The following is a 22,577-nucleotide window of genomic DNA, read 5'->3' as shown; positions in this document are numbered from 1 at the left end:
TTGTTTCAGGCTTTCCCGTTTTGATACATTGTTTCATTTGATTCCTCCCTCTTTTTTGATTCGTCATTCCTGATTTGATTCCTCATTTGTTTTGAAGAATAAATGCAAATTTTGGAAGTGGATGAATGTAGAACCCGTATAGGTGACTCTAAGGGATGTGGTGGACGAAATGAAAGTTGAATTTGTAGCATTGAAGAGGAAAATGGAGGAGATGAACGAAAACCTGGAAGAAATGAAGATAAATGTTGTTAATTTGTTGGCACTGAAGACAAAATTAGAGAAGGTGAAGGAAGACATGGAACAAATGAAGAATGAAAAGTAGGTTGATGCTACGACAGTAAAGGAAAAATTGTATAAGTTTAGTGTAAGATTTCTTATTTTGATCATGATGAAATGATGTATCTTAACTTGTTGGAATGGAATGAAATGTAATATAGAGTGAAAGAATGGAATGGAATCAGTGAATCTTGTTTGAATGACATGGAAACAACAATACATTACAAGTAACAAAGATTGGAACTAATTTAAAGTGGTGGTTGGGTTCATTTAATATTCCAAATCAACAAGTACTTGTCTAGGTAATACAAAAGATTCGTCCATACTCAAAAGAAAGGACACCATGTGCCCACACACCCACTTGACAGACCAATACAAAAGCATAAAACTACTAGTATGTCTTTACATAACAACTAAAGCATAAAAGATTCCCACCCACATACTACTTACCCACCAACTTAATCAATCATTAAAGGGTCTGCACTGCTCCCAACCCCATGCATCTTCCTCCTCAATACAAGTTTGGTGATCCTTTCAGACTGTTACCTTCATCCACTTCTACCAACCGGAGGCCTTCTTAGCATAAGAATTACAACTTGTGGTGAGGTGGTGGTGGTGGAGGTGGCTGGGCTGCAGGTGCTGCTTGTGGAGGTGGTCTCCCGTCGATAGATGAACTTGGGCCTGCACCACTCCCCCTTGTTGATGTTGGTACTGCAAAAATAATAATAATAATAATAATAATAATAATAATAATAATAATAATAATAATAAGTGTCAATTCCTTGTGAAAATGATGTATCATCTTATAAAAATTTACCTGATGCATTGGTTTGCTGCTTAGATGGACACTTTTTCTTGTTGTAGCCTGGTTCCATGCAAATACCACATCTTATCAGGGTTCCCCTTCTTGTAACAAAATGTCTAATTGGGTTACTCATTTCTCTTTCCACTGCATCTATCTTCCTTTTCACTGATGGCCTACCAGGTAATCTTCTTCTTTTGGGAGGCAAAGGCTTACGATAAGGAACATCTGGCCTCATATTACTACCAGAGGGTTAATGCTATAATTGTAGCATTTGAGGTAAGCCTCTTTATTATATGATTTGGATACATATGTTTCAACATCTTGATTTAGGTAAGAGATTGCAGCCACTCGATGTAAGCATGGTATCTCTGTAAGTTGTCATATTCTGCAAGCATACTTCTTTGCAATAAGATCCACCCCATATGCAGAATCATTGAATCTAACTTCATACTTTTGATAACCACAAGGAGTAACTCCCCAGAATCTGTATAATGCAAGAAAAACTACAAATTACTAACATATTCCAATCATTAAGTAGGACAAATACCATATGCATATTAAACATGAAAAATTACCTCTGTGACACCTTTAAGTCTTCTATTATCTTCCTAATAGTTGGACATATATTCAAATCCCATGTCATTTCATCAACTCTTTGACTGTATAGCATTTCCATCACAAATATCCTAATCTCTTCTAGCATAGTGATGATGAGAGGTTTCCTTCTAGCATGCCTAATAGTAGAGTTGAAAGTTTCACTAGCCCCATTCTCAACTGCATCACAATCTCTTCCCTCTTGAAAGAATGCCTTAGACCATGTAGTATGGTGCCTTGTTCTTTTTGCAGCACTTAACTAACAGTCTTTGTGAGTCATTTTTTTCAAACCAAAGATCATACCCATTAGCAACTGCATAGTTGCTTAACATATCTTTAAGCTCTGTAGGGTTAGAAAATCGTATACCTACCATTGGGTTTATGTGATCTCATGGTTGTCTCTCATCATGCATAGGGTATTGGGGTAGCACATATTCATCATCTTCATCTCCATTCACTGTATCTTGACAAAGATTGTTTAAAAACCTGTCATTTACAGTTTTGTTGGCTGGAAATGGATAAAAAGCATCATCTTCTTCATGGTCAACATAATATGCATCTGACAAGACTGAATCTTCATCTTCTTGGCAGTTGTCATCTTCATCTTCACTTACCTCATCCTCAATCCACTAGAAGATAGGTTCATTCTGGTGGTCCACATACACATTCATTCTCTTGTCATTAGCATACGCCATATCCAAAAGTTCTTTGTAGTCGCCATCATTGACCAATGTATGAATGCCCTCACTTTACGATTCTTTTGGAAGGTAAAAGTATACATCTTTGTTTTTGATCTTGTGAGCTTCTAAAGGAAATCCATGAACTCTTCAAATTGATACCCACTAAAGTCAACGTCTCGAATGGATGCTCTGTCGGGATCAAAATAGACTAATGGATTTGGTGCAAACGTCCCATTGTAGTGGAAATCCACTACAATGAAGTTCCGATCACTGGGAGGCGATGATGCCATTCTTCAAAGCGATTGAAGGACAAGAAGAATTCATGCCCTAATTGAGTTTAGTGACAAATGCGACTTAGACTTCAGTTTTAATGAGGGGGCATACCATGTCATTTCCACCTAATACTTCATTTATACATATTTAAGTTAAAAAGATATGAAACCTGCTAAAAACAGTCATAAGGGTAACATTTACTGGTTTCATTAGTCACGAAAAAAAGTTTAGTGACCAAATGTGACTAAAAGGTAAATTATCCCCAAAAAAAAAAAGTTAAGTGGCATTTTTTGAACAAAATTATAAGATCATTGGAAAAACGTGTAAGATGGTATAAGGTCATTATCCCTAGATTTTATTTATATAGCCTAAGAGGAAATATAAGTCGATATTGTTTCATTTAGATGAAAAAAAAGTATAAAAAAAACTAGGTAACTACTAACTACATTAAATAAAAGTTTGTTTAAGAAGGAAACAATTCCAATTCTTGCAGTTATTATTATGGAAAAAGGAGCAATACAAATTTCATACCAAAACACAAACTGTTAAATACAAACATCAAAACAGTCATCTACTGCCACTCTAAACAATCCACAGCTTGTTTGTGCAATTGTTTGTTCCCAGCAGCCACTACATTAAAACCTGCCAACACATACACCACAACTATGAAACCAAACAACCCAAAAACATCCATATTTGATAAGTTTAAGGTTACAATAAAAAAAAAAAAAAAAAAAAAAAAACATATTACTTGTTGGTTGTGAAGTGGAAGAAGCCTCCCAGCTAAGCTCATTCCCTTTCCAATCAGTTATAACCCCACCAGCCCCTTCTATCACCGGTATCAGGGAAAGGAAATCATATGGCTGCAATTTAAACATACAAAAACAATGACATCACTGTGCTTGACATATACTGGATTAAATTGCCCTTGTTTATTTGTAAACATTATTTATCCAAATGATGGAATAATATATAAAGAAGCAAAAACTCACCTTGAGACCAGACTCTACTACAAGATCCACGTGTCCAGAAGCCAAAAGAGCATATGCATAACAATCACATCCATATAAGGGAACTTTCACCTATAAATATTAAATCTCAAGTGTCATTACAACTAGCTATCAAACACTGCAGGGGTATTCAGGTCTTTTAGTAAAAAAAAGGTTCAATGAAAACCTTATCTCTCACTCTAGCAAAAGCCACTGCTGCATCTCCGCTAAACAGATGTGGACTAGTTGTGTACCTAAGTAGTTTATTACAAATAATCGAACAGGATGTTAAATTTTATGCATATAATGAAACAATTTCATTGTTCAAAACTTTAAATAAAAAGAAACAGGGAATCATGATTCATACAAATAAGCTTGTGAAAGCTTTGGACAATTGCGAGTGGATATTTCTTCTCCATTCAGTCTAGTAGTTCTTCCAGTTATACCAACCCATCTTTCTCTTAAAATAGGCTGATCAATTACTCCAAGAATCTAATATCAAACAAGAAAATATCAATAAAAAAACACCAGTAAATTCTGAACATGCAATCTGAGGGATGATACTGATTCATACCGGTTTACCTCTGTGAAGTAAAGCAATGAGGGTGCCAAACAATGGTTTACCTGAGCACATCAAAAGTAGAAGCTTTAAATTTGTCCTAATAATAAGAGTTTCATATACAATCTAGCAGAAAGGTATACCTGTAATGAAGCTCTTTGTCCCATCTATCGGATCCAAAACCCACACATAATCTGCAGATTTCTCTGTACATTGCCAACCATTCTCCTCGCCGTAACTGCAATTGTGTGAGTAGTTCCTTTAAATATATGAACAGACATCTCAATGATATGGAAATCACTGATAAACTGTAAGAATGCTTTTTTCAATGTTCATCTATTAGTGAGGAAAAAAGCACAATAGCGATCTCAAATCAGGTAACTTACATTGCATGAGAAGGCAAACTCTCTCGTATTATCGAGATCATTGCTTCTTCTGCAGCTCTATCAACTATTGTCACCGGACCTTAGAAGAATCAAAACAAACAGTAGAAGACATAATAAGAAATTACGTAAAAGCAATACGTTCATCGATCTAGAGTTAACTTTTAAGGTCCAAATCACTAATTTTCGGCTCTAAAATTGATCCATATTCTTCGATTTTTTTTTCCGTAATATTGGTAGTGAATTGAAGAATGCAGGTAAATAAAAAGAAGCTAAAAAAAGCATAATGTAAAATAATTTTGAAATATAATGTAGAAGCAGAAATTTACTCAAATCTTCTTTGTCGACGATATCAAATTTCTTGCGAAAATACTTGCGAATGACATCGCCGGCGGCGTCGGCTAACTTGTTTGCGACGTTGGCAAAACGATCAAGTTCAGAACCGATATGTTCGACGCTCGTAACCGCACCAACTCCGTCCGAGAGTGTCGACCGCGTTGTAGTCATCGAGAGGATTCGGCGAGATTTTGTCAAGGCTAGGGTTGACGATGGCGATGAAGACAATGATGATGAGCAGCAGGTCCTATAATTCGTATGGAGGAAAGCACGAGAGCGAGGATCTAGAGAGAGAAAGTGAGATTGAGAGAGCATTTTTGTGGCGGGAAAGTGAAGCTTGGAGAGCTCTCTCACATGGAAGAAGGCGGAGTAGCAGAGGAGAGTGAAGATGGAAATCGGTCGACAGAAGTGTTGTGGACCGTTGGATTATATGCCATGTGAGGAGATCAGGAGACCTTGATTTACTATTTAAAATTATATTTTCATAACTTTAATTTGACATTTTTGCCTGAATACACATAAAGGTATTAGTTATTTAGAATATTATTATAATTAAATATAAAATATATTAATTATATGAAATATTTTTTCATTGAAAAATGTAAATACATGGAACTCTATCGCTATTTGGTGGGGATGTTCGTCTATTTGACCAGATTTTCATGCAGTTTTTAGAAGGAAAGCCAACAGAAGACTTTTAATGCGGTGGTTTTGACTACTTTTTGGTGTTAATGAAGTTTTCGTAATTCTTTTCTTTTTGGAATGGTCCTCCTTAGGAAATCTTTTCGTTTTGATGATGTGATAAATATGATGTTTTTTGGATTTCCAATAGGTTATAGTAAAACTAAATTTGGTTGGAGATATTGGCTTCAGAGCCTTGCCTTAACTTCTATTTTATTGTAATGAAGCAAGGTTCGGGCTTCAACCACGGCGGTAGTGTGTGGCGGTGAAGCGGGTCGTGTTGGGTCTCTCTCTCTCTCTCTCTCTCTCTCTCTCTCTCTCTCTCTCTCTCTCTCTCTGCATTCCTTCTCTTTTTTTTTTCTACAATTGAAAGTCACAATCGATTTAGGGCTTGAATATGGAACAAATAGAGAAGACAGAGAGAAATAGTGAAATCGATCTACATGGGTGGTGGGAAGCGATGGAACATGCGAGAGAGAAGCGATAAGGGGTATGAGTTCGATGTAGAAGAAACGAAGTGCCTAAAAGTGAAGTCGGAAAGAAATGTATCTGGATGAATGTCATTGGAGAATAAAACGGTGATAAAAAAGAAACAAACACGTATAAACGGTGAATAAAAAGAAGCCGACACGTATACAAAAAGGTGTTCACAAAGATTAGATACAATGACATAAATTGCCCAAAACAAAAATATCAGTAAAAAATCCAGAAAATAACAAACCAACATAAACAAAGGACCAAAAGTGCCAAAAAAACACCAAGTTCACTATTCGTAAGAAACGTCCCTCTTTAATATACAAAGTATAATTGGAGTTATCTCTAGCTCTTTGTTAACAACTCCAAAAAAAAAAGTAACTATTCATATGAAAAATTTGACATCATACTTTTCTCTTAGATAAATTATATCATACATACAAAATTGTGTTGAACTTTTTATGTTTCAAAATAGATCTTATAAAAATGATAAATACTTTTTTTTAAACGGCATTTATTATAAAGGAAGAACAAACAAAAGGTTAGCAAGGAGCTAGCAAAAACCAATTACAAGTTCATAGGGAATTGAAGCCAAACATTCCAATCCCTAGACATTTTACGGTTTCTAACACAATACCAATTAAATGAAAACAATTTAACGGTATCAATAAGAGTATCTTTTCGATATTTTTTAGTGCGAAAGACCATCGCATTTCTATAACCCCATAAGACCCATAACGTAATCATAACAATTGCAAAAATCTTCTTTTTCTGCATCTCTTGCATCGATAAAGCATCCAACCAATCATAAACCTCTTGTAGCGAACCAAACAAAGGCATATGTAAATCCACCCATCCTGCAATTCGACTCCATATTTCTTTCGCTAACTCACATTTAAAAAACACATGATTTGAGTACTCCAAGTCCTTATCACACATAGGACATCTAGTAGAGGGAGTATCAACCCCTCTAATCTCCAAATTAACACGAGTAGATAACCTATCCAAAGCAATCCTCCAAACTAAAACATTCACTTTAATTGGCACAAACCTATTCCATCTATACAACACATGACCCATAGGAAGTAAAACATCATCTAAATGATTACGAAGCGATCCAACAGTAAAATAATCCAAGTTACCTAACTCCCATCTCCAAACATGCTTGTTATTCGAACATTTTACATCCTGTAACTATTCCATCAACATTTGTAGTTGTTCCGCCTCAATTCCTCCCCTCACGTCCCTGCGCCATTGCAAGACCCAATCTTCACCATTCCAGTAGTCACTCACCACCCCTTCTTTAGCCAACGAGAGCGCATAACAAAAAGAATTAATGTTAGATTTCTAAATACAAATAACAAAAAGAATACAACATTTCCTAGATCTCATATGCGATATTGCAAATGTCATATGTGGAATCGTACATGTCATATTTGAAATCGTAGATGAGATTCGAAAAATCCCTTTGTAGATGACATTTTTTGAGAAAACAATTTTTACATACCATTTTTGAGATAAGGATGTCATTAAGGCTATAAGATTGCACGGTATGGTCAAGAAAACAAATATTGTTGAAAGGCCACATAAGCATAAACCCTCTTCATCTTTCCACCACATTTTTCAGGGGTAATGTTTCAAGCTCACAACGTCGTTGAGGCAAATTAAAGAAGAAAAACAGAAGAAGGGTTATAGGAATTGGAGAGAAAATGCATTAAAGAAGAAAAACAGAAGAAGGGTTATAGGAATTGGAGAGAAAATGCCTACTGCATCTCATTACCACCACCATGAAGCGTCACATCACGACAAGGAGTGCCCCGTATTCACGGGGTTAAAGTGAAGACACGTGGCAATAACGAGCATCTCATTACCACCACCATGAGCATCACATAACGAGCATCTCATTACCACCACCATAGAGCATCACATAACGACAAGGAGTGCCTCCGTGTTCATGGGGTTAAAGTGAAGACACGTGGCAATAACGACCCAAAACGTGCCCACACCAATGGTCTAACCAAGTCCTTCCCTACAACTATAAATATCTTTGATTTTTCAATTCAACTACAAAATACTTTTTCACATGTTTTTTAGAAAGCAATTTTCCCCCTTAAGTGTCATTTTGAGTTGATTTCATTTTTTTATAAAATTGAGAAAGGTAAAAGAGAGATGGACACATTATGAATGTCTGTCATTTACAAATCTTGTCACACTCTAATCAATGACCAAATTTTGGCACCTATTACAACAGCAATCTCACAATTTTAATGAGAAAACCTAAAAAGCTACACATTTCATTTCAACATCGTTTGGATGACCTCTATAATAACAAGTTCATCTAATTCTATGATTCTATCCATCCATTTCGCGAATAGACTTAAAACTACAACAAGTAAATTTCAAAATTACTCGAAATCTGTTACCACTTGGTCCAAACTCCAAACTACAACCCTTGGTATTTATATAAATTCATTTCCATGAAGGCACCCTTATGTTATTCATAAAGCAATAATATACAAAAAGAAAAAACTAAAAAGCTAAAAAGCTGAACACATCATCTCAACAAAACCCACACCCCAACTACAGCGGCGACAAGGTCGATCGGAATCTAGTGAGAGTGGTGGCCGGGGAGTTTATCCTTAATCTTATCCATCAAACCCTTCTTCTCGTGCTCCTCCTCATGGTGCTCCACCCTTACGAACTCCGTTTTTGGCTCATTCAGCGGCCCTGCCGGCGTCGTCACACTTATTTTCGTAGTAGCTGTGTACACCTTCTCCGGAGCTTTCTCCTCCTTGTTCTTATGTCCTGGAAGCTTTTCCTTTATCTTCTGCATCAGCCCCTTCTTCTTCTTCCTCCTCCCTCCTTGCCCGTCGTCCTCCGACTGCAACCATTAAACACACACCCACAAACCATCAATTCCCCGGGTGATTCTACTAAAATTTTAACAAAAATCATATATTGAACTTACCGAGCTGGAGCTTGAGCTTCCTGAGCGTCCAATCTCCCGCCTTTCACCTTCACCACCACAAGGAACTGCCGTTCCAGCTCCGACACCACCAGGCACTGCCTCGGGGATCGTTGGAGCAACGTGGGTACCATCATGCGTCTTAAGATCAGAACCGATTGTTGTGCCGGCATGAAGGCCTGAATCTTCGGTGGTAGCGACACCAGTGAGGTGCATGGGGCGGCCGAACTCGTCGGTGAGTTGAACTGGGCGGCCGAGCTCGTCTGTTAGTTGAATCGGGTTGCCGTCTTGATCACGTATATTTGCCATTTTTTTCGATTTAGAAAAGAGAGTGGTTTGTTGAGTGTAAGTAATTTTTTTGCGAAGGGAAGGTGGTTTTATCGCGGCGTGGGTCGAAATCCATACACAAGAGGTCGGAGAGGTCGGAGAAGATGACGGTTTTTGCATGTCACTTTTGAAGTCACACGTGTCACTAAAATTGTCTTAATCTTGGCGGAATTTTGCCACCTAATCATATGTTGCTACGTGTCATTTCATTTTATGATTTATCTAGTTTCATTTTGGTTCTATTAAAATCAAATTCGATAAAGATCGTTTTAACAAAGCTCGCTAGAATTGAGATCTATGAGACAAAGATTGTATGATAAGATCAAATTTTGAAAAAGCCTATCAAAATCTATTGGTTATAAATTTAAGACAAAATTTTGACAAAATTGTAAAATAGCCACTTAGCTACTAATTATTACTTTCTACAGCTAATAATCCAAAATAAAATTTACATTATAGTTTTGGTCCTGACATATGTAAATTGAGTAGAAAACACTAATTTGTTTTTATTATTATTATTTTTTTCAATTTTATTTATTTTAGTAATTTTTTAATAAAAAATAAAAAAATATCCACCCACAATATACCCTCCCGTCCCCGTGTTTTCTCACATCACAACCAAGGTACGGCGTCCATAACATGCCAATCTAACGACAACGAAACAGTCTCCTCTCCTAAGCTTCAGAACCCCCGCTATGTTTTCGACTTTCACTTACCTTTAGAGCTTCCCGGGCTCTATCGGCCGGAAAAGCAGCTCCTAATTTCTATCTCAGTAGCTTCATCTTCTTCGGGAGCTAGTGATCCCCCATCCAAGATTGGAAGAAGTGCTATATGAGGACTTCGAGATCACTTCATGACCAGGAAATATAGGTCGGCATTTCTTTCATTCCATCAAGAAAGGTACCTCTGGACGTCTGCTTCAACTTCAAGTCGGGGGACCATGGATCAAGATTTCTGGTTCCCCTTCGATTTTCGTATTCCCGGATCACGACCAATATTAGCCCCTACGTCGTGCACGTTCCAAAATTATGCATCCCCAAGGAAATCAATCATTGTTCCAGCTCTTTGTGCAATATTTATATATAAGGGTACCATGGGGACTCAATCGCATCGGTGCCCGACATGGGATGTAGGCAACCAAGGCTCTCGAGGTTGGGTCGAGCAACAAAGCAAGCCAAGCTAAGCCCCATGACCCATCAAAGATGCCAACACCCCAACACATTGTCTTGATTTCTTGAAAGACAACCTGAAAACTAGCCCTGTTGCCTTGTTTCGTCGAACATGTTTCCTTGATTTCTTCGAACAACGACCTGAAAACTAGCTTCGTCAGCTTGATTCCTCGAGCATGTTGCATTGTTTTCTCGAACGACGACCTAAAAACTAGCCACATTTCGTTGATTCCTCGAACATGTTGCCTTGATTTGTCGAACCATGATCTGAAAACTAGTCTTGTTACCTTGATTCCTTGAAAATGTTGTCTTGCTTTCTCGAACAATGACCTGAAAACTAGTCTCGTTGTCTTGATTCTTTTTGTTTTTTTCTTAATTATTGAAATACAAAAAATAGAAAAAGAAAATACTAATGGCAAATGAGTGCTTTTAACTTGTTTCAAATCTTTTAGGAACCAAAACCACAATAAAAAAACACATTTTAGACCATTATTGTCGATCAAAAACTTTTTGGACAAAAATGATAATTGTTTACTAACCACCCGGACAATTTGGAAATACATTTTTATCTAGTTCATTCATGAACCGTACAAAATTTAAATGATTAGTGATAAGTTTAAAGAAGTGTTTGAAATTATTTATTTAAATGTTTATTAGTTTATTGATTTGACACTTTTAATAAATATTTGAAGTGTTTGATTGAGAAAAGATAATTTTGTTTATTCTATTTTTTTAATGAAAGGGTTAACGTATATTTGGGATCGAACCTGTTATCTTTTTGTTAGACACATTGTTAATCAAGTGAGTTAACTTCAACTTGTTCTGTTTATTCTAATATGGTAATGATAATAATAGTTTTTGGTAACTTGTTTTATTTTTAACTTTATTAGATACTTGTAACATCCATAAAAATCATGCCAAATTTAAACTTTTTCAAAACATTTCAAAACCATTAATCATTACAAAACTTGTTTTCAAAATAGTATAATATCAGAGTATCCCAGAAACAAGTCATAAACATGAGGAGCTATACAATCACGTATTTGCCTTCCCACGATCATCTGATGTACCTGAAACAAAAACTGAAACTGTAAGCCCAAAGCTTAGTGAGTTCCCCAAAATACTGATACATTGCAAATAACACATATACAAATAACAACATGTACTAGGTCCACAACTTTCCAGACTGGATTACCCCTGGGCCCACAGTGTGAGTCTGGATTGCCTTCCGGGCCCACAGCTGTAACGCCCCGATTCTCAAGTATTGTTTAAATAAGAATTTAATTGGTTTCAAGGCCTACTCGACGAGTTGGTTGCCCTACTCGTCGAGTAGCAGCGGGTTGGTTCGCGTATTTAGTGGCCTACTCGCCGAGTCCAAGAAGGGACTCGACGAGTAGGAGCTGGCAGATGAAACCCTAAATCCCGGGGTTTTGCACCCTATTTAAAGAAGCATAAGCCTCCTTTGGCCTCTTTACAGTCCATTGAGAGTCCAGAAGAACCCTAACTCGAGTGTGTGTGTATTCTTTGGAAATTTAAGCTTGGAGGAAGATTCTTGGTGAAGGAATCTCTTGGGAAGCAAGCTAGTTGAAGCAAGAGCTTGTGGGTTTCAAGTTATGCATCAGAAAGGGCTCTCTTGAAGGTATTAAATCGTTTTTCCCTTGGCTCATTTTCTCCTAAACCCCCTTTGAGCACAAGTTTAGGAAAGGATTCTTGTGTCTAAGCTAAGATCTGAAGTTGTAACTTCAGATCTGGACTCCCCTCGACTTCTAGATTTATAAAGCCATCAGGCTTGTCTAGTATGAGCCTTATCTCAAGGATGTGACTTCATTGCAAGCTTAGTTGTGCCATTTTAGGGTCTTAAAGCCTTGCATGCACGTAAAGTTTGCAACTTTACGTGATAAGCATGCCTAAGGAAGTTGGATCTGCAATTTGGGGCCTGGACATGGCTTAGAAAGTGTCTGCATGGTTAAAGGGCTTAAGAGACTCGGCGAGTCGCATAGTCGACTTGGCGAATCATATGAAGATAGGCATTGAACTCGACGAGTTGGATGAACAACTCGGCGAGTCCGATGAAGATTGTCGTAGACTCGACGAGTGGATGAACAACTCGGCGAGTCGGTTGAGGTTTCCCCAATTTATGTATGCGTGTGCAACCGTCGAGTCGCAAGAAGGAAAACTCGACGAGTGGCCTTAGAGTTCCAATCGCGAGCCTTAGAACTCGACGATTCACTCCGGTGACTCAGCGAGTGGTCAGGTATTTCATGGAACTCGGTGAGTAGCTGAGGGTACTCGGCGAGTTAGGGTCAACATGGACTGTTGACCTTGACTGATGACTTTGACTTTGACCAAAGGTTGACTAGTTGACTGATGGGGTACCTTGAGAGGTTGAGAACTTACAGTATGGTTATACTATGGTAATAGGTGGTGGAGTTTGTGGCAGTGATCCGAGGGTTGAAGTTTGTCCACCGAGTCGACATCTACAAGGTGAGTTATCCTCACTATATCAATAGGGTCTAAGGCACCAAGGCCGACCCTTTAGTTGTTATTGTTATGGTATGCTACATATGGTTATGACCCGTTAGATCGGAATCATGATAGATAGTATGTTATGCTCTTATGATCCGTAGGGATTGATATGTTAGTGACCTGCTAGGTCGGTCTAGTTACGAGAGATTGCTATGATTGGTGATTAGTGAGATAGATATGTTGATGCTTGTATATGCCAGCATATGTTAGTTATGCGCACATGGTTATTTGCTTGTTGCTTGGGTTGAGGCGGTCCTGCTTTGTGCTGAAGGCCAATATACCCTATGAGCGGTCCGGGAGACTATAGGCCCACGTGGCGGTCCAGTTATGCCGAAGGCTCGGGACAGATTCAGATAGACTGTAGGCCCTGCAGGGCGGTCCAGTCAGGCCGATGACCCAGTATGCATGTTGTTGATTGTCTGTTACTGATATGGTATTATTGGTGTGGTATTGGTATTTTGGGGGTAGCTCACTAAGCCCTCGGGCTTACAATTTTCAGTTTATTGTTTCAGGTACTTCAGGAGATCATGGCAAGGCGAAGGCGTGACCGTACCGCTCCTCATCCTTATGATCTGGTTATTGGGACACTCTGATGAATAATGATTGAAAACATTTTGTAAACAAATACTATCTGGTTTATTTATGATTGAAAAGTTTAAATTTGGCGTAAAATTTTTGGATGTTACAAGTTGGTATTAGAGCCTTGGTTTGAGTGAATTGGGGGAAACACTCGTGTGAACCCAGTCTCAAATCAAGGGAATTTTCGGAATAAATTCTAAAATGGTTTTCAAAATAAAGGATGGAGGATGCAGAGGGTACGATCAGCCGGAGCCTGTAAGTAAACCCCAAAATACCATACAGTTATTTGATATTATGATATGATAGAACAGCATGCTAGTGTTAGGCTAGGAATCTTCAGGAATTGCATGATAGACTTGCCTGATTATATGATGCCTACTAGCCTAGGGTTTCTTGTATATAGAATTGACATCATAACTGTAGGTGTTTAGTGTATACATCACGGCTGTGTATAACCAAGATCTTATAGCCTGAGAATGTCTGATTCGACCTCAGTGTAGGATTGGATATTCGAAAGTCTATCGGGTCCAGCGTTATGTGTGGCTAGCATACACTAGTGCTGCAGGGTTGGTGAAAGTTTCATGGATGTGTGAGTTGTGGAAGCTGTGAGACCAGTGGCGAGATAGTCGATATTCCCCTAGGAGTGAGGGTTGAGCGCATATTATGTTGATGATAGTATTAGGGCATTGTGGTGATACTTGAGACAAATATGGGTAGGTGCGGAAGGTAGTATGGGCCCGTACTACTGAAAGCACAGGACCCATACGCGTAGCAAGGAAGTCACAACCCCTAGCGTGGTGGGAATTGGTCCCCCGATATATGTTGCTTATCTGACATCTTGGTTATATTTTCAGTATGGTGGTGACGAGACGTTTTACTACTGGATCCGGATCAGGATCAGGATCAGGATCGGGAGACGGAGGGTCGGAGGTGCCGGTAGCACCTGAGCCCGTGGTACAGATAGGGACAGAGGAGTTGGATGCCAGGATCCGGGAGATTCTGCACGACGAGATTGTTGCAGCATTCCGAGCACAGCTGCCAGAGATGTTTGGGTCGATTAAGACCGCGATGGTTGAGTACTTTGATGAGCGATATGCAGCTCTAGCAGAGACAGCTGCCGCTGCAGCCACATCGGCTGTAACCGCGACAGGGGTTGGAGGAGGAGTCGGCAGGGATTTCCAGTACCGGGACTTCGATAACACGAAGCCCCCGACGTTTGATGGTACACAGGATGCGATCAGGGCTATGAGGTGGTTATCTGACGTGGAGGGCTGTTTCTTCACGTGTTCATGTCCTGCTGACCAGAAGGTCAGGTGTGCCCTGAACCTGCTGAGACTTGGGGAAAAGGACTGGTGGAGATAGACGACAGGGTTGTACACTGATGATCAGCGGGCTGCTGTTACTTGGGAGCAGTTCCGGGATATGTTCCGCACCCGCTACGTTCCACGCGTTGAGCGGGAGCGGCTTGCTCAGGAGTTTTTGACATTGAGGCAAGATGGGGAGTCAGTGATGGAGATCACTCGTATGTTCACGGAGAGGGCTATGTTTTGCCCGAAGTTTGCTTCAGAGCAGTCTCAGATGACTCGTTATCTGAGTATGCTCAAGACTGATATTCGACAGTTTGTTTCTACGCAACGTGTGAGACTCTTTTGGATCTTCAGGAAGCCGCGAGGCGGCGCGAGTTGGAGTTAGAGCTGCAGTTGAAGGAGCAGCATCAGGTTCTGGCACAGTCTCAGCCGACACCTAAGCGGTCCAAGACCGCTGATACTCGGACCGGGGGTCAGCAGAGCCGCACTTGTGGAAAGTGTGGCAGGGGTCATTCTAGGGTTTGTCGAGCAGGAGGTGGTTGCCACAAATGTGGCTAGGAGGGGAACTATGTCAGGGACTGTCGCCAGTCCGCCCCTCCAGCAGATATGAGGATTTGTTACCATTGTCATCAGGTTGGTCGCGTGAAGACCAACTGCCCGCAGCTCGCCGCCAAGCCGGCGCAGGGATCCGCACCGGCTACTTTGAGGATGGGAGATGGGAGGCCAGTCAAGGTGGAGCCTCCGAAGACTCAGGGGCGCGCCTTCCAGCTCATGGCCGAGGAGGCCAAGGCAGCACTGGATGTGGTTGCTGGTATGTTTCTATTTTTCTGTTTCAGTTATTGTATCTGTGTTATGCTTATCGGTGGTACCTGTGTTTAGGTACGTTTCTAGTAAACTCCTTGTCTGCTTTGGTTTTATTCGACTCGGGGGCGAGTCGGTCGTTTGTATCTCAGACTTTCAGTAGAGAGTTCAGTGTGTCGGTAGATGAGCTTGAGTGTCCGCTGCGAGTTTCGATCGCCAACGAGCACGGGGTTTCTGCTTCTTCGGTCTACCGGGGATGCGAGCTGGAGATTTTCAGGGTATCATTCCCGATAGATTTGATTCCTATTCCCATGGGTGAAGTTTGTGTGATCGTAGGGATGGATTGGCTCAGCCGGTTTGGCGTCGTACCGTCTGGCACCGCCAGAGATACAGGAGTTGGCATCTCAGTTGCAAGAGCTGCTGGGTAAGTAGTTTATTCGCCCAAGTAGTTCACCCTGGGGAGCACCGATCCTCTTCGTCACGAAGAAGGACGGTTCGCACAGGATGTACATTGACTATAGGTAGTTGAACAAGTTAACGGTGAAGAACCGTTATCCACTCCCAAGGATAGATGATCTTTTCGATCAGCTGCAGGGTGCATCTTGGTTTTCCAAGATCGATTTGAGATCCGGGTATCACCAGGTCAGGGTGAGGGAGGAAGACGTGGAGAAGACCGCGTTTCGGACTCGTTATGGTCATTACGAGTTCGTGGTGATGCCGTTTGGGCTCACCAACGCGCCGACAGTGTTCATGGATTTGATGAATCGGGTCTGCAGACCGATGCTCGATCGCTCGGTCATTGTGTTCATAGATGATATCTTGGTGTATTCCAAGACCCGTGAGCAGCACGAGGAGCACCTCAGGAAGCTGCTGGAGGTTCTGCGACGAGAACGGTTGTATGCCAAGTTCTCGAAGTGTGAGTTTTGGTTACGAGAGGTCCAGTTCCTCGGACATCTCGTTAACCAGGAGGGGATTTTGGTCGACCCGGCCAAAGTTGAGGCGGTTATGCAGTGGGAGATTCTGAAATCTCCCTCAGATATCAGGAGTTTCTTGGGATTAGCAGGGTACTACCGGAGATTCATTCGAGATTTCTCCAAGATTGCAGTACCCCCCACTCGTCTAACGAGGAAGGGGGTGGATTTTCGGTGGGGCCCTGAGCAGCAGTGGGCGTTTGAGACCCTCCGGCGGTGTTTATGTGAGGCGCCAGTGTTAACGCTCCCCGAGGGAGTCGAGGATTTTGTAGTATTTTATGATGCATCCATCACAGGACTGGGGGCAGTCCTCATGCAGAGGGGACGAGTGATAGCCTATGCATCATGACAGCTGAAGCCGCATGAGACGAGATACCCTACGCACGATCTTGAGTTGGGAGCGGTGGTATTCGCTCTCAAGATTTGGAGGCATTATCTGTATGGGGTCCGTTGTACTATATACACGGATCACAAGAGTTTGAGGCACATCATGGATCAGCCGAACCTGAATATGAGGCAGCGCAGGTGGCTGGATGTAGTCAATAACTATGATTGTGAGATCCTTTACCATCCTGGTAAAGCGAATGTGGTTGCGGATGCCTTGAGCCGCAAGTCATCTGGGTCTTCTATCCCAATAAGGTGTATGAGGATAGCGGTGGATTCCCCGCTTGTGAGCTTGATTAGGGATGCTCAGGTTGAGGGCATGAGACCAGAGAACTGGAAGTTGGAGCGGATTAAGGGCAAGGGCGCCCGGTTTGTTCAGGATAGCCGCAGATTATTGACTCGACATGGTCGGGTTTGGGTTCCGATGTCCGGAGGGGTCCGGCAGACAGTGATAGAGGAGGCTCATAAGTCTCACTTTTCTATATACCCGGAGCCACCAAGATGTACCGCGATCTGAGTTTGAGTTACTGGTGGCCCGGTATGAAGCAAGAAATCGCTTGGTATGTTGACAGGTGCCTGACCTGTAGGATGGTCAAGGCCGAGCATCAGAGGCCGCATGGTAAGCTGCAGCCTCTGGAGATTCCCATGTGGAAATGGGAACAAATCACGATGGACTTCATTACAAAGTTGCCGAGGACGGCGAAGGGGTTCGATGCTATATGGGTCATCGTGGATCGGTTGACCAAGAGTGCCCATTTCTTGGCCATACGAGAGAGTTTGTCGGCCGAGAAATTGGCCGACATGTACGTCAGCGAGATTGTCTCTCGCCATGGGGTTCCAATCTCCATCGTTTCCGATCGGGATGTCAGGTTTACTTCCCGTTTTTGGCAGAAGTTCCATGAGGAACTGGGTACGCGGCTGCACTTTAGTACAACGTTCCATCCGCAGACCGATGGACATAGTGAGCGAACCATTCAGACCCTCGAAGATATGTTGAGGGCGTGCGTCATTGACTTCGGTGGGAGTTGGGATTCCCACCTACCGCTTGCAGAGTTTGCCTACAACAACAACTATCATTCCAGTATTGGCGCCCCGCCTTTTGAGCTGTTGTATGGTCGGAGATGTAGAACCCCGGTCTGTTGGGGTGAGGTTGGACACAGAGTGATGGGTCGGACGGAGGTAGTCTTGCAGACTACCGAAAAGATCCAGCAGATCAGACAGCGGCTGTAGACTGCTCAGAGTCGGCAAAAGAGTTACGCTGATAGACGCCGATCGGATTTAGAGTTTTAGGTTGGTGACATGGTACTTCTGAAGGTCTCGCCCTGGAAGGGTGTGATCCGCTTCAGGAAGAGGGGAAAATTGGGTCCCCGTTATATTGGGCCATTCAGGATCATTGCCAGGGTTGGCAAAGTGGCTTATAGGCTAGAGCTACCGGAGGAGCTTAGCCGAATTCATAGCACGTTCCATGTTTCGCAATCGCGAAAGTGTATTATGGATCAGGAGGCAGTACTATTGCTTGATGATATTCAGGTCGATGAGCGCCTGAATTACGTAGAGAGGCCTGTGGCCATCTTGGATAGGAAGAAGAAGATTTTGCGGAACAAAGAAATACCTTTGGTGAAATTGCAGTGGGAGCATCGGAGGGGATCCGAGTGGACATGGGAGCCGGAGGCGGAAATGCGAGAGCATTACCCGGCGTTGTTTATTCCAGCAGACTTCGAGGGCGAAGTCTAGTTCAGTGGGGGAGAATTGTAACGCCCCGATTCTCAGGTATTGTTTAAATAAGAATTTAATTCGTTGCAAGGCCTACTCATCGAGTAACAGCGGGTTGGTTCGCGTATTTAGTGGCCTACTCGTTGAGTCCAAGAAGGGACTCGACGAGTAGGAGCTGGCAGATGAAACCCTAAATCCCGGGGTTTTGCATCCTATTTAAAGAAGCATAAGACTCCTTTGGCCTCTTTGCAGTCCATTGAGAGTCCAGAAGAACCCTAACTCGAGTGTGTGTGTATTCTTTGGAAATTTAAGCTTGGAGGAAGATTCTTGGTGAAGGAATCTCTTGGGAAGCAAGCTAGTTGAAGCAAGAGCTTGTGGGTTTCAAGTTATGCATCAGAAAGGGCTCTCTTGAAGGTGTTAAATCGTTTTCCCCTTGGCTCATTTTCTCCTAAACCCCTTGTGTGCACAAGTTTAGGAAAGGATTCTTGTGTCTAAGCCAAGATCTGAAGTTGTAACTTCAAATCTGGACTCCCCTCGGCTTCTAGATTCATAAAGCCATCAGCCTTGTCTAGTATGAGCCTTCTCTCAAGGATGTGACTTCATTGCAAGCTTAGTTGTGCCATTTTAGGGTCTTAAAGCCTTGCATGCACGTAAAGTTTGCAACTTTACGTGATAAGCATGCCTAAGGAAGTTGGATCTGCAATTTGGGGCCTGGACATGGCTTAGAAAGTGTCTGCATGGTTAAAGGGATGAAGAGACTCGGCGAGTCGCATAGTCGACTCGGCGAGTCATATGAAGATAGGCATTGAACTCGACGAGTTGGATGAACAACTCGGCGAGTCCGATGAAGATTGTCGTAGACTCGACGAGTGGATGAACAACTCGGCGAGTCGGTTGAGGTTTCCCCAATTTATGTATGCGTGTGCAACCGTCGAGTCGCAAGAAGGAAAACTCGACGAGTGGCCTTAGAGTTCCAATCGCGAGCCTTAGAACTCGACAATTCTCTCCGGTGACTCGGCGAGTGGTCAGGTATTTCATGGAACTCGGCGAGTAGCTGAGGGTACTCGGCGAGTTAGGGTCAACATGGCCTGTTGAACTTGACTGATGACTTTGACTTTGACCAAATGTTGGCTAGTTGACTGATGGGGTACCTTGAGAGGTTGAGAACTTACAGTATGGTTATACTATGGTAATAGGTGGTTGAGTTTGTGGCAGTGATCCGAGGGTTGAAGTTTATCCACCGAGTCGACATCTGCAAGGTGAGTTATCCTCACTATATCAATAGGGTCTAAGGCACCAAGGCCGACCCTTTAGTTGTTATTGTTATGGTATGCTACATGTGGTTATGACCTGTTAGATCGGAATCAGGATAGATAGTATGTTATGCTCTTATGATCCGTAGGGATTGATATGTTAGTGACCTGCTAGGTTGGTGCTCTAGTTACGAGAGATTGGTATGATTGGTGATCAGTGAGATAGATATGTTGATGCTTGTATATGCCAGTATATGTTAGTTATGCGCACATGGTTATTTGCTTGTTGCTTGGGTTGAGGCGGTCCTGCTTTGTGCTGAAGGCCAACATACCCTATGAGCGGTCTGGGAGACTGTAGGCCCACGTGGCGGTCCAGTTATGCCGAAGGCTCGGGACAGATTCAGATAGACTGTAGTCCCTGCAGGGCGGTCCAGTCAGGCCGATGGCCCAGTATGCATGTTGTTGATTGTCTATTACTGATATGGTATTATTGGTGTGGTATTGGTATGTTGGGGGTAGCTCACTAAGCCCTCGGGCTTACAGTTTTCAGTTTATTGTTTCAGGTACTTCAGGAGATCATGGCAAGGCGAAGGCATGACCGTACCGCTCCTCATCCTTATGATCTGGTTATTGGGACACTCTGATGAATAATGATTGAAAACATTTTGTAAACAAATACTATCTGGTTTATTTATGATTGAAAACTTTAAATTTGGCGTAAAATTTTTGGATGTTACAACAGCTCACCTCTGGATTGCCTCCGAGCCCACAGTACGAGTATGACATGCCTCACCCGGCCCTCAGCTCGTATCTGGAATGCTCCCGAGTCGTCGTATGAGTCTGGCATGCCCTGCCCGGCCCTCAGCTCATATCTGGAATACTCTAGGGTTTGTTGGCTACCGCACAGAGCAGTATAACCTCAACCCAACCCACATAATATGTCGACATATATCATAACTAATGCACATACATATAAACAGGTAATAACACAGGTAACCCTACTGGTCTACCAAACTGGCATAGCAACTAGCATGCATAACTAACTCATACTCAACATAATACCAACTGCTAGGATATCATATCCAATGGGGCGGCATTGGTGCCTTCGACCCCTTAGTATAGTGAGGATAAATCACCTCTCAACTGTCGAATCAAAGTGATAAAATCAAACTCTCGAACCACGGCCACGAACTCCACCACCTAGATTAACCATAAGAAAATTTCCATAAATTTCCAATTTACCAAAATACCCCAGAAGTCAACTAGTCAACCCTTGGTCAAAGTCCAAGGCAATGGTCAAGGTCAACAGTCCATGTTGACCCTGACTCGTCGAGTAAAGTTCACCGGCTCGTCGAGTTCTTCCAGGACTCGAGAAGTCGTGAAATCCCCAGTTGACTCGTCGAGTTTCCCTGCAACTCGCGGAGCTCATGCATGTCCAAACGTCGGGAAAACCCTAGCTGACTCGTCGAGTCATCCTTTTGACTCGCCGAGTCCATGTAGAAATCCTTGCACGACAATCTTCATCGCACTCGCCGAGTTGGCCATGCAACTCGTCGAGTCCCTTTAGTCCTTTCTCCATTCAGATGCTTTTTAAGCCACTCCAAAGCTCCATATTGCAGATCAAGCTTCCCAAGGCATGTTTATCACGTAAAGTTGCAAACTTTACGTGCATGCAAGGCTCTAAAGGCTTAGAATGTCAAATCCAAGCTTATAATGGGGTTTTACTCAAAAGGAAAGGTTCATACTTGCCAAAGTTGGAGACTTTATAGCTATAGGGACCAAGATAAGCTCAGATCTGAAGTTGCAACTTCAGATCCTATCTCACACTCGAAAATGGCTAATATACATGATAGAAAAGCCCTAATCTTAAACATAAAGAGATCTAGAAAGAGGGAAGGTCAAGGTAACGACTTGTTACCTTCAAACTGATGTCAATAAGCAGAAGAGTCAGATCCACCAGCTCCTCTTGCACTACTCCTCTTATACTTCAAGTCTTCTTCTTGCAAATCACCTTCCAAGCTTGAAATCACACGAGAATGGAGCACACACACGAATTAGGGTTTCTGGACTCACAAGGGGCTGTAAGGGGAGGCTAAGGAGGCAAAGGATCCTTTAAATAGGATGTAAAACCCCGAAAATTAGGGTTTCATCCTTCAGCTCCAACTCGTCGAGTTGTGTTCTTCGACTCGTCGAGTTGGTCGCTTAAACATGTGGCCAAAAACGTTCTTACTCGACGAGTCAGGGCATCCAACTCGTCGAGTAGACCTTTCAATATGAAAAATAAAGCTGTAAAATTAATACCTGAGATTCGGGGCGTTACAGTTCTCCCCCACTTGAACTAGACTTCGTCCTCGAAGTCCGCTGCGGTGAACATCTCCGGATAGTGCTCCCGCATCTCAGCCTCCGGCTCCCATGTCCACTCAGACCCTCTTCGGTGCTCCCATTGTACCTTTACCAAAGGTATCTCCTTGTTCCGCATAACCTTCACCCTCCTCTCCAGAATGGCCACGGGCCTCTCCACATAATTCAGGC

At 42.2% G+C, this 22,577-nt stretch overlaps 3 protein-coding genes across 3 annotated transcripts; all 3 read right to left on the bottom strand.

The window, feature by feature from the left end:
• Window positions 1-733: 733 nt before the first annotated feature.
• On the bottom strand, window positions 734-2,423 carry LOC145140770 (uncharacterized). Its single transcript, XM_079074160.1, has 2 exons — window positions 1,094-2,423; window positions 734-987 (listed from the first exon to the last, which is right to left on the bottom strand). Exons 1-2 carry the CDS (start codon window positions 1,314-1,316, stop codon window positions 866-868), a joined length of 345 nt encoding a protein of 114 aa, XP_078930286.1. The 5' UTR covers window positions 1,317-2,423; the 3' UTR covers window positions 734-865.
• Window positions 2,424-3,046: 623 nt separating this feature from the next.
• Window positions 3,047-5,313, bottom strand: IMPL2 (inositol monophosphatase family protein). Its single transcript, XM_079069861.1, has 9 exons — window positions 4,889-5,313; window positions 4,563-4,641; window positions 4,320-4,414; window positions 4,192-4,241; window positions 3,985-4,109; window positions 3,805-3,871; window positions 3,621-3,710; window positions 3,380-3,491; window positions 3,047-3,270 (listed from the first exon to the last, which is right to left on the bottom strand). The coding sequence occupies exons 1-9, from the start codon at window positions 5,208-5,210 to the stop codon at window positions 3,200-3,202; spliced, it is 1,011 nt and encodes a 336-aa protein (XP_078925987.1). The 5' UTR covers window positions 5,211-5,313; the 3' UTR covers window positions 3,047-3,199.
• A 3,281-nt stretch (window positions 5,314-8,594) lies between these two features.
• LOC145138871 (putative dehydrin LEA) lies at window positions 8,595-9,342 on the bottom strand. Its single transcript, XM_079072885.1, has 2 exons — window positions 9,019-9,342; window positions 8,595-8,931 (listed from the first exon to the last, which is right to left on the bottom strand). The coding sequence occupies exons 1-2, from the start codon at window positions 9,322-9,324 to the stop codon at window positions 8,659-8,661; spliced, it is 579 nt and encodes a 192-aa protein (XP_078929011.1). The 5' UTR covers window positions 9,325-9,342; the 3' UTR covers window positions 8,595-8,658.
• Between the last annotated feature and the right edge of the window lie 13,235 nt (window positions 9,343-22,577).

The sequence above is a fragment of the Lactuca virosa genome, chromosome 9, assembly GCF_052849685.1.
Source record: "Lactuca virosa cultivar CGN04683 chromosome 9, Lactuca_virosa_CGN04683_v6, whole genome shotgun sequence".
Classification (NCBI taxonomy): Eukaryota; Viridiplantae; Streptophyta; class Magnoliopsida; order Asterales; family Asteraceae; genus Lactuca; species Lactuca virosa.
The sequence above is the reverse complement of the archived record's forward strand: the minus strand, read 5'-3'. Positions and strand labels throughout refer to the sequence as shown.

What these genes read in the sequence shown, in the direction of transcription:
- LOC145140770 (XM_079074160.1), bottom strand. Translation starts at nt 1,316, where the DNA reads ATGAGGCCAGATGTTCCTTATCGTAAGCCTTTGCCTCCCAAAAGAAGA. An exon ending in GCAGCAAACCAATGCATCAG is followed by an intron (nt 988 to 1,093) that starts GTAAATTTTTAT and finishes TTATTTTTGCAG; the next exon opens with TACCAACATCAACAAGGGGG.
- IMPL2 (XM_079069861.1), bottom strand. Translation starts at nt 5,210, where the DNA reads ATGCTCTCTCAATCTCACTTTCTCTCTCTAGATCCTCGCTCTCGTGCT. An exon ending in TAGTAGAGTCTGGTCTCAAG is followed by an intron (nt 3,492 to 3,620) that starts GTGAGTTTTTGC and finishes TTTAAATTGCAG; the next exon opens with CCATATGATTTCCTTTCCCT. An exon ending in TTCCACTTCACAACCAACAA is followed by an intron (nt 3,271 to 3,379) that starts GTAATATGTTTT and finishes ATGTGTTGGCAG; the next exon opens with GTTTTAATGTAGTGGCTGCT.
- LOC145138871 (XM_079072885.1), bottom strand. Translation starts at nt 9,324, where the DNA reads ATGGCAAATATACGTGATCAAGACGGCAACCCGATTCAACTAACAGAC. An exon ending in GAAGCTCAAGCTCCAGCTCG is followed by an intron (nt 8,932 to 9,018) that starts GTAAGTTCAATA and finishes TAATGGTTGCAG; the next exon opens with TCGGAGGACGACGGGCAAGG.